Source organism: Alexandromys fortis, unplaced genomic scaffold (genome assembly GCF_014885135.2).
Source record: "Alexandromys fortis isolate MF-2015 unplaced genomic scaffold, M_Fortis_MF-2015_v1.1 scaffold_14, whole genome shotgun sequence".
In the NCBI taxonomy this organism is placed as follows: domain Eukaryota; kingdom Metazoa; phylum Chordata; class Mammalia; order Rodentia; family Cricetidae; genus Alexandromys; species Alexandromys fortis.
In genome coordinates, this window is record NW_026067910.1 from 19,629,411 (window position 1) to 19,640,114 (window position 10,704).

The 10,704-nt window shown below is 45.3% G+C and overlaps 1 protein-coding gene across 2 annotated transcripts; it reads right to left on the minus strand.

The window, feature by feature from the left end:
* On the minus strand, positions 1 to 4,332 carry Tmem254 (transmembrane protein 254). 2 transcript variants are annotated; one of them, XM_050138162.1, is made up of 4 exons: positions 4,048 to 4,332; positions 2,000 to 2,103; positions 1,741 to 1,800; positions 1 to 954 (listed from the first exon to the last, which is right to left on the minus strand). In XM_050138162.1, the coding sequence occupies exons 1-4, from the start codon at positions 4,132 to 4,134 to the stop codon at positions 834 to 836; spliced, it is 372 nt and encodes a 123-aa protein (XP_049994119.1). In that variant the 5' UTR covers positions 4,135 to 4,332; the 3' UTR covers positions 1 to 833. The 2 variants fall into 2 exon arrangements, with proteins under 2 accessions (XP_049994119.1, XP_049994120.1); XM_050138163.1 differs by lacking the exon at positions 4,048 to 4,332 and adding an exon at positions 3,795 to 3,899.
* Positions 4,333 to 10,704: the final 6,372 nt, after the last annotated feature.

Here is a 10,704-nt window from a genome sequence, read left to right on the forward strand (position 1 = left end):
TTAAGAAATATCCAGGTTTAATGGGATTCCTGCGCTCTCAGGTGGCCCTGAGGGGGAACCAGGAGGCCAAATGAGGAAGGAAAAAGGACCACGTGTTTCTCCTTTGGGAGTTCACATAAATACTCTGGGATTTGGAGTCCAGACTAATACAGCTCGCAGGCCTGGGGGCTATGCTTCCAACTTAACAGTCACCTCCTCTGGTACGCAGCATCAGGAAGGACACCCCCAATGTTCCTGACTCGGGCTCAGCAGGTCCCTTCAGTTTCTATGCCAGGCACTTGCTTTGTTTTTATCTTTCTCTGTAGCTGGAGAAATGGAAACGGGGTGCGGGGTGGGGTGGTGGCTCTGTGTGTGTGTGGATAAGATCCTGCTTCGTGGTGGATAAATGCATGTGGAACTGGTAATATGTGGAAGTTTTACTTTATCTTAGTCCCAAACCAGGGCGAACGGTGGGGGTGGAAAGCTATCAGTGGGGAGGAGGGGAGGGAGCATTAGTCTGAAGGAAGGGCAAGGGTGAACCTATAAAAAAAATAATCCAGTTTGTGTCTTAGCCAAAAGACACAAGAGGAAAGTGCCTTGACCAAGGACCTCAGGAAAGAGACCCAAGGTCTTCTCCAAGCAGGTCGTCTGCAGAGCTGGAATGGCAGGGTCTTTCTTAAATAACAAATGGTCTAAGCAAGTTTGGTCAGAGCACCCCAAATAAGTGCAATTTAGACAGGTTTAGACAGGTTTCTGTGACAGACCCTGCCTAGAAGGCAGAGAGGTCATCCTAGAAACCAGGACACACAGAAAGGAAGACTTAAAGAAGTGGAAAAGAAACTTGGCTATCTCCTTCAATTGTGTTTTTTGTGCTTTGGTCGGTAAGCGATCAGGATGGAAAGAGAAGCTATGCCAAACAAGAAAGTCTGTAGGAACCAGAGGAGCTGGGCCTGGCCGTCTGTGATTCCTTTATGCCTGGAAAGGAGGAAATTTAAACAAGAGAATTTTAATGTTGGTGCCAGGGGATTATTGTGCTCTACTTTTAGCTCTATGTACAATTCTGAAGTGCAGTATATGAGGATATGGTTTGGGGGGTGTTTAATTTACATCAAACCACAGAATTATCTGAGGAGTTTTAGGAAAGTTACATATACATATACATGTACATATACATGTCGAAGCAAGGTCTATCAGATCACAATCTCTGGATCTGGAAACCAGGTATGCATATTTCAAAACAGCTCCTCATGTGATTCTGTTTTGAAACTGGATTAAAAACCAACAGCCCAGATCAATAACTCAGTTCTTTCGCAAATTATAAGAAGACAGAGTATTAACTGCTCTAGTTGGTTAGACACAATTTTTGTTAAATAACTAAATAATTGCCAGGTGATGGTAGCCTCTGCCTTTAATTCCAGAAATCAGGGGGCAGAGGCAGGTGGATCTCTGTGAGTTCGAGGCCAGCCTGGTCTATAGAGTGAGTTCCAGGAAGGCTCCAAAGCTATACAGAGAAACTCCGTCTCGGAAAAACAAAAAAAGGGGGGAAAAAACCCAACTAAATAATTAATTGGTCAATGCAAGCAAACTACAACCATTCATCAAACATTTACTGACTACTTCTGTTCCAGGCTCAGTATTAGGTATAGGGATTAAGGCTGCAGGCTCTCAGCCTCAAAGTGTATAAATTATTTAGACATGGCTGCTCATGACTTACATCAAATACCAAGATGAAAGTGAGAAGTTCCTATGACAAAGACTTACTTGCACAATACCATGGCATATATGGACTCTCCCACATGAATCAGACAAGTAAGCCAATACCTGAAACAACAACAAAAAGCCGTCTTTTAGTGTAAGGTTATAGTAATTTACTAATTAACTCTAACACAGAAACTTTAAAAAGAAAGGCATCTCAACGCAAACTAGCATCTCTGTTAGCTACCTAAAGGTAACTGTAGGCCTTCCAGGTACCCAGAGAGCCTGGAGCCGCAGTGAGTGTCCATAACCTCCCTTTCCTTACCCATTTCTTAGGAGGGTGTAATGGTGGTCCACCAAGTACTTTGTAAAGGGACCCAGGGGTCCGAGGCTCTGATAAGGGACACTCTGAGGCCAGAAGACAACCCACTGAAAGAGAACCAGAGACACAGAGCATGTCCAGTAAATGATTATATTCAACAGCAGCTGGGGAACAATTACCATTCTACAAAAACAACTACAGACCAAAGAACACGAACAAAGCATCCAGTTCTCCAGCACCAACTTTTATTCCTGAATAACAACTTAATTGTGAGATTTATGCTGAAGACAATTGCTTATCAGAATCAGTGTCCAGGGCTGGTCGGTGGTGGCGCACGCCTTTAATCCCAGCACTCGGGAGGCAGAGGCAGGCGGATCTCTGTGAGTTCGAGACCAGCCTGGTCTACAAGAGCTAGTTCCAGGACAGGCTCCAAAATCACAGAGAAACCCTGTCTCGAAAAAACAAAAAACAACAACAACAACAAAAACAGAATCAGTGTCCGGGGTGACTGCTATTCTTTTTGTTTGTTTTTCGAGCCAGGGTTTCTCTGTAGTTTTTGGAGCCTTTCCTGGAACTAGCTCTTGTAGACCAGGCTGGCCTCGAACTCACAGAGATCCGCCTGCCTCTGCCTCCCAAGTGCTGGGATTAAAGGCGTGCGCTTTTCTTAATGGACGGCAGTAAAATGTTATATTATGGATGTCATTAGCCATTTGTTAAAGAATTTGCATGCCTTGGCTAGGCTGCAGAAGTTACAGCCGGAGCAGATCTAGCCCCCATTTTAATTTAGAACTGTTCTTTCACCTTCTGGACCCCTAAAACTGAAGTTTGAGCTGCAACTGCTTATTTGTATAAGGGTTCTGTAGCTGAATTACCACCTTCTCAGCCTCTGCCGCGTAGTTTCTGTTATTACATGCTAACATTTGCAAAGACTATTACAATTACATTATATTATATATTTTATTATAGTCCTGTACATTTCTGTCAAGGACACCTTTACCTCTCTGTGGATGTTATTTCACAAAGTCCATATGAAGCTAATATTGTAACTGCATCTTTCCAAATGAAGGGAACTAAGGGGTTGTACTTGCCATCTCCACAATATCTGTTTGAATTAGCAAAGGCTTCCTCCCTTCTATATCCGCTAGGCGGGGACCTCAGAACAAAAATATATCCTTGAAAATTTTCAATTCACGCCTCTGCATATGGTGAAATTAGGACAGGGGTGATCACACTAGGCACCAACAACACTGTGGACACGACAATCCTTGGGTCTCCTGGAATATTTAAATAGCATTTCTTCATAATTATACCAATTGAGCCCAATTTTTCAGCATCTTTCTTGTTATTCTTTAAACAGAATCTTTCTCAACTGGACAAAAGTTATTCTTCCTCTATGCAACTGTCTTCTTCCACATCCAGTTACAGTCTCTCCTTTCCTTCTTACTAATTAAACCCTACCCATCCATTAAGTTTATCATCATTTTCCAAGCAGTTCAAACTATTCAAACTCTGCTTCGAATTTTATATTGAGTTGTTAGGTCTACGGAAATATACTAACTTCACACCATCCTTTCCTAAACGATAAAACTTGGTTAAACCTCAATGACACGGAGGGAGAGGACGCCGGACCGGAACACCGTCAGCTAGAAGATCCCCAGTGCCCACCGAACTTCCGCGTACACCAGTAACCTAGGCAACCGCCGTTCGCGTGCGCAGAAGCCGCCCCCACCTCCACCGCGCGCGCACTTCGCCCTCAGGGGTCTGGGGGCCAGAAGCGCCCGTGGATCCCAAACCTCACCGCGACGTAGCCCAGCCCCAGGGCGGTGATCAACGAGGGCCAGGGTCTGGCTGCACGAAAGTATGTAGCGGCGTCCCTGCGGACCTCCGACTTCGCCACCACCATCTTGAGAGCCCTAAACACTGGGTTGTGGGCCAAGACCTGCTTCTCACCCTCGTCCACGCAGGGCGAGCCGGGCGAGCCGGTTTCCCAGGCTTAGCTCGGGCACGCCAGGGCGACTGTGCCACCCGTGCCTGCCGCTTGCCGGCTTTACCGTGTAGTAGCTGAAGGAGACGGTGATGACTGTGAACCAGAACAGGCTGCCCCTTTGGAAGTAGCCTGCACCTGGCGCCGTCCCCATGGCTGTAGCGACTCGGCTGGGCTGTCTTTTACACCGGGCGAGACGAGCGGCTTCTGTGCACCAGACACAGAAGGTTTCGGTTGCGGGTGACCCCGGGAATCCGGTGCAGGAGGCACCTCCCTATTTCAGCTAGAGTGGCTCCTGTTTTGCCGCCCCCATAATGGCGAGACCAGTTTCCGAGCCAGTCCGGTGAGACGTGCACCACGAGAAGTATTGCGCCTCCTCCTCATTTGTTTAATGGGTGGGGCCGTACACCGCGGGCGGCCGACGGTGTCAGGCTATCCTAAGTGAGCTTAGTGTGGTTCCTTAGCCTGTTCATACTACAAATAAAATACATCTTAGAAAAAGTAATTCTGCCAAATCTCTAATTTTGCCAGTTTATCAGCTGTGTGTGTGTTGCATTTTTATGGGACTCATTCATTTTGTCTTTTTGTTTTGTTTTTCGAGACAGGGTTTCTCTGTGTAGCTTTGATGCCTGTCAGTCATGGAACTAGCTCTTGTAGATCAGGCTGTCCTCGAACTCACAGAGATCTGCCTACCTCTGCCTCCTGAGTGCCCCCCCCATTTTGTCTTGATGAAAGAAATTGGCAGGCATAGTTTAAAAGATTTATTTATTAATAATGTGTACAGCATCTGCCTGCTGTATCCCTGCAGGCCAGAAGAGGGCACCAGATCTCATTGTAGATGGTTGTGAGCCACCATGTGGTTGCTGGGAATTGAACTCAGGACCTCTTAACCTCTGAGTCATCTCTCAGCCCCGAAATTGGTATATTTTTAAAATATTTATTTATTTAAAAATGTTCTTTTTCATTTTACATGCCAATCCCAGTTCCTACTCCCTCCGCTCCTCCTGTTACCTCTACCTTACCCCCCATTTCACTTGCCATCCACTCCTCAGAGAGGGAAAGGCTTCCCATAGGGAGTCAACAAAGTCTAGCACATCACTTTGAGGCAGGACCAAGACCCTCCCCACTATATCTAGGCTGAGCAAAGTATCCCTCCAGAGAGAATGAGTTCCAAAAAGCCAAAACAAGCAGTAGGGATAAATCCTGGTCTCACTGCCATTGGCCCCACAGTCTGCCCCAGCCATACAACTGTCACCCACATTCAGAGGGCCTCGTTTGGTCCTATGCTCGTTCCCTTACTGACAGGCCGCAGCTGGAAGGCTCCCATTAGCTCAGGTGTACTGTTTCAGTGGGTGTCCCCAACATGATCTTGACCTCTTCGTATTCTCACTCCTCCCACTCTTCAGCCGGACTTTGGGAGCTCAGCCCAGTGCTCTGCTGTGGGTCTCTCTGCCTCTGTTTCCATTAGTTGCTGGATAAAGGTTCTACGGTAACATTTAAGATAATAGGATAGTCATCAATTTGACTACAGGGCAAGGCTAGTTCAGGCACTGTCTCCGTTATTGTTTAGGGTCTTAACTGGGGTCATCCTGTGGATTTCTGGGAATTTCTCTAGAAATGGTACATTTTTGAAGTTGGTGCAATTGAAGCATGGTTTTAGACATTTAGACTTAACATCCTTTTTTTTTTTTTTTTGACAGAGTTTTGCTATGTAGTCCTGACTGGCATTGGCCTTTAATTTATAGAAATCTGCCTGCCTCTGCCTCCTGAGTGGGATTAAGGGCATATGTCACCATGTGTAGACCCATTTAAGGTAAACTTTTACCATCACAAGACAATGAAACGCATTGATTGTATACCTGTTTTCTTTCTTTCTTTCTTTCTTTCTTTCTTTCTTTCTTTCTTTCTTTCCTTCCTTCCTTCCTTCCTTCCTTCCTTCCTTCCTTCTTTCTTTCTTTCTTTCTTTCTTTCTTTCTTCTCGTGTGTGTGTGTGTGTGTGTGTGTGTGTGTAGGAGGTCAGTTTACATGTGGAAGTCAGAGGACAACTTGTAGGAGTTGATTTTCTACGTTTCACTTATGTAGGTTCCAGAGCTTGAACCCATGTAACCAGGCCTGGCAGTAGGTACATTTACTCATGAACCATCTTGCCTGCCCCATTTAATTTTGTTTTAGTTAAAAAAATTAATGATAACATAAAACAATAGGGGCAATGAGGTTTTGTTGTTGTTGTTGTTTCTAGACAGGGTTTCTCTGTGTAGCCCTGGCTGTCCTGGGAGCGGGAAAGTAACATCAAGGAAAGTCCTAAAGGGGCTTGAGAGACTGATTGGCTGCTCTTTCAGAGGACCCAGATTCAAACCCTAGCACCCACAATACAGCTCACAACTGTCTATAATTCCAGTCTTACGGGATCTGGTACCCTCATTTGGCTTCTCATGCCACCAGGCATGTGTTACACAAAGATGCATGCAGGCAAAATACTCATACACATGAAATAAATAATTCTTCTTTAAAAAAGAAAAAAAATCCTTTTCAGTCTCCCTCTTAAAGAGACAGCTTCTGCCCCCCCTTCTCCCTTTCCCCCTTCTGCCCACCCCCTCTCTCTCTCTGTCCCTCTCTCTCTCTCTCTCTGTCTCTGTCTCTCTGCACACTGACTTCCCCAGGCCTGTACACACCGCCTCTAATAAACTCCTAAGAAGGAAAAAAAAAAAAAAAAAAGAAGCCGGGCGGTGGTGGCACACGCCTTTAATCCCAGCACTCCTCGGGAGGCAGAGGCAGGCAGTTCGAGGCCAGCCTGGTATACCAAGTGAATTCCAGGATAGGCTCCAAAATGACAGAAAAACAGTGTCTCAAAAAAACAAAAACAAAAACAGAAGAGCTTGCATCACACAATGCTGTGTTGTGGGGCTGAACACAGGCTGTGGGGTGTTTTTCAAAAGGTTGAAGAACTTGGTGGATGCTTACAAAAGCCTAGCCTCAGAGAGTAGGGGAGAAGAAGGGAATGGAGAGGGATGGAGACATTGGCCACCACAATTGATGACTTAGGAACATTAAAAAAGATTGAGCAATTTGGAACAGTTTTTTTTTTTTTTTTTTTTTTTTTTTTTTTTTTTTTTTGGCATCATTCTTTGCCAGTGATGCCTGAATAATGGAGTGAGAGAGAGGAGGGGCAGGCTGGAACTGAAGAGAATATAAGACAGTAGGCACAGAGGGTTTCTGCTCCTGGGGTTTCCTGGCAGCAGCTTGAGGTTGAAGGGACAGGACAGGTCACCCCTAAGTGGGAACTCAGGATGCTGAGAGAAAATGACAGCAAATAGCAACATACCTGTCTGGAACTTTGAATTTTGGGGAAAGAAAACAAATGCTAGAAGAAGCATGGGTTTACCCTACATCTTGTTTTTGGGTTGAACAATTCAGCAGATAAAATCCTTGCTAGCCAAGTATGGCACAGGCCTTTAATCCCAGCACTTGCGAGGAGGAGACAGGTGGGTCTCTATGAGTTTGAGGCCAACCTGGCCTACATAGAGAGTTCCAGAATAGCCAGGGATACACAGTGAAACTGTTTCAAAAAAAAAAAGAAAGAAAGAAAAGAAAAAAAGATCCTTGTTGTAGGACCAGATTTTTTTCATACACTCACCAAACAGGCCCAGAAGACTGGGGCTGGGACTCAGTGTCTAGGGCTTGCCCAATGCAAGGTTTGGATGTTTGAATCATGCATAATGTATACACTTTCCAGTTCAAAAGAAAAAGAAAAGCAAGCTACTCGTATTGCTTTCCACATTTACTACAAGCTAATGTGTTTTGGCTGGTTGGGGTGGGAACATGCTTTGGATAAAGGGGAGGAGAATTAATCCTCTGTAGCCCACATTCCAAGATGGGAAGTTGGGTGGGGGTAGGGACGGCTAGATCAGGCCTTCTGTTTTTCTTCTAAGTTATTTCTGTCTGGCCCCCCAATCCTCTAGTAGCTCAGATGACCTTGAGTTTCTGATCCTCCCACTCCTGCTTCCTGAGTTCTGGGATTCTCAGTAGGTGCCCTCACAGCCACTTTATGCTGGGGCTGGGTTTGAGCCCTGTGTACTTAGGTGAGCACTTTGTCCCCTGAGCCACTTCTCTAGTCCCTCCCCACTTTTACGGTTGACTTTTTCTCTCTGGCTGACTAGTTATTCTTGTGGAGTTCTACTTCTTGCTGTCAGCACCATCTCCCTCCTCAACTTCAGCTGCCTTTGTCAGCAGCTGCCTCAGCCTCACGGTCCTTTCTTTCTCTGCTTCCTCTTACTCCCCTTCTTTTTCCTTCTTCGTTTACTGCCTTGCCTGCCTGCCAGCTGGGACCTCTCTCTTTCTCTTTTATTATGTTTTTGAGACAGGATATCTCTGTGTAGCCCTGGCTGTCCTGGAACTCACTCTGTAGACCAAGCTGACCTCAAACTCATAGAAATCTACCTGGCCTCTGCTTCCTTAGTGCTGGCATTAAAGGCATGTCCCACCAGGTCTGGCTTGGGACATCTCTTCTCTCTCTGCCTATAAGCTTTTGGAGATGATCTGGGAGATTGGTAGTGTGTCCCAGGCCTCCTCTGGCACAGTGGGGCACGCCAGAGTGTTTGTGGAGACATGAGGAAAAGCATGAGAGTCCAGCGCGTGCTCTCACAGGAGGAGGCTGCCAGAAGCAGGTAGCAACCTGGGAATAAAGATGAGCCAGCTTTCTGGAGAAGCATCATTTTGGTCTCTCTCAGCACATCTCTAGCATCATCCCACCCCCATCTATCCCAGTGAACATGGTACTGCTCCCAGAGCAATGGTTGAGGTCCCTAAGCAGACAGCACAGGACCACTACAGCCACTGCTCTTGAGCAGTGCTGCCCAGGACGTCATGATCTGTTCACTGGTGTGTTCCTTTAACCTCAGCTTCATTAGGGCTACCGAACATGGTCCATCCTGAAATCAAGCCGGAAACTCAGAGCTCCAACTTAACCTTGCTCCTCTGTGACTCCTGCCATTAACTTGCTCAGTTAAAAAATTATTTCTTTTTTTAAAAAAAAATTATTTATTTATTTATTTATTATGTATCCAATGTTCTGTGTGTATGCCTGAAGGCCAGAAGAGGGCACCAGATCTCATTACAGATGGTTGTGAGCCATCATGTGGTTGCTGGGAATTGAACTTAGGACTTTTGGAAGAGCAGGCAATGCTCTTAACCACTGAGCCATCTCTCCAGCCCAAAACATTATTTCTGATCGGTGGTGGTGGCACATGTCTTTAGTTCCAGAGCTCTGGAGGTAGAGTTCGAGCCTCAGCTTTCTGAATAGTTTGGAATTATAAGTGTCCATTTTCCCCATTCTTGATTAGAACTAAAGGTTAAGATAGGAGGAGTCTGACATTAACCCACAAACCTAAGAACACCTGATTTTCAATAAAGGAGCTAAAAGTATACAATGGAAAAAAGAGAGCATCTTCAACAAATGGTGCTGGCAGAACTGGATGTCAACCTGTAGAAGAATGAAAATAGACCCATATCTATCACCAAGCACAAAACTCAAGTCCAAATGGATTAAAGACCTCAATATCAGTCCAAACACAATGAACCTGATAGAAGAGAAAGTGGGAAGTACTCTACAACACATTGGCACAGGAGACCGCTTCCTATGTATAACCCCAGCAGCACAGACATTAAGAGCCTCATTGAATAAATGGGACCTCCTGAGACTGAGAAGCTTCTGTAAAGCAAAGGACACTGTCACTAAGACACAAAGACAACCCACTGACTGGGAGAAGATCTTCACCAACCCCACAACTGACAAAGGTCTGATCTCCAAAATATATAAAGAACTCAAGAAACTAGACCGTAAAAGGCTAATCAACCCAATTATAAAATGGGGCACTGAGTTGAACAGAGATCTCTCAACAGAAGAAGTTCAAATGGCCAAAAGACACCTAAGGTCATGCTCAACTTCCTTAGCGATCAGGGAAATGCAAATCAAGACAACTTTAAGATACCATCTTACACCTGTCAGAATGGCGAAAATCAAAAACACCAATGATAGCCTTTGCTGGAGAGGTTGTGGAGAAAGGGGTACACTCATCCATTGCTGGTGGGAATGCAAACTTGTGCAACCACTCTGGAAAGCAGTGTGGAGGTTTCTCAGGAAATTTGGGATCAACCTACCCATGGACCCAGCAATACCACTCTTGGGAATATACCCAAGAGAGGCCTTATCACACAACAAAAGTATATGCTCTACTATGTTCATAGCAGCATTGTTTGTAATAGCCAGAACCTGGAAACAACCTAGATGCCCTTCAATTGAAGAATGGATGAAGAAAGTATGGAATATATACATATTAGAGTACTACTCAGCAGTAAAAAACAAGGACTTCTTGAAGTTTGCAGGCAAATGGATGGAAATAGAAAACACTATCCTGAGTGAGGTAAGCCAGACCCAAAAAGAGGAACATGGGATGTACTCACTCATATTTGGTTTCTAGCCATAAATAAAGGACATTGAGCCTATAATTCGGGTTCTTAGAGAAGCTAAATAAGAAGGAGAACCCAAAGAAAAACATATAGGCATCCTCCTGAATATTAACCTTCATCAGGCGATGAAAGGAGACAGAGACAGAGACCCACATTGGAGCACCGGACTGAAATCTCAAGGTCCAAATCAGGAGCAGAAGGAGAGAGAGCACGAGCAAGGAACTCAGGACCGCGAGGGGGGCACCCACACACTGAGACA

What these genes read in the sequence shown, in the direction of transcription:
- Tmem254 (XM_050138163.1), bottom strand. Translation starts at nt 3,899, where the DNA reads ATGGTGGTGGCGAAGTCGGAGGTCCGCAGGGACGCCGCTACATACTTT. An exon ending in TGGGGCTGGGCTACGTCGCG is followed by an intron (nt 2,104 to 3,794) that starts GTGAGGTTTGGG and finishes GTTCTCTTTCAG; the next exon opens with TGGGTTGTCTTCTGGCCTCA. An exon ending in TACACCCTCCTAAGAAATGG is followed by an intron (nt 1,801 to 1,999) that starts GTAAGGAAAGGG and finishes TTGTTGTTTCAG; the next exon opens with GTATTGGCTTACTTGTCTGA.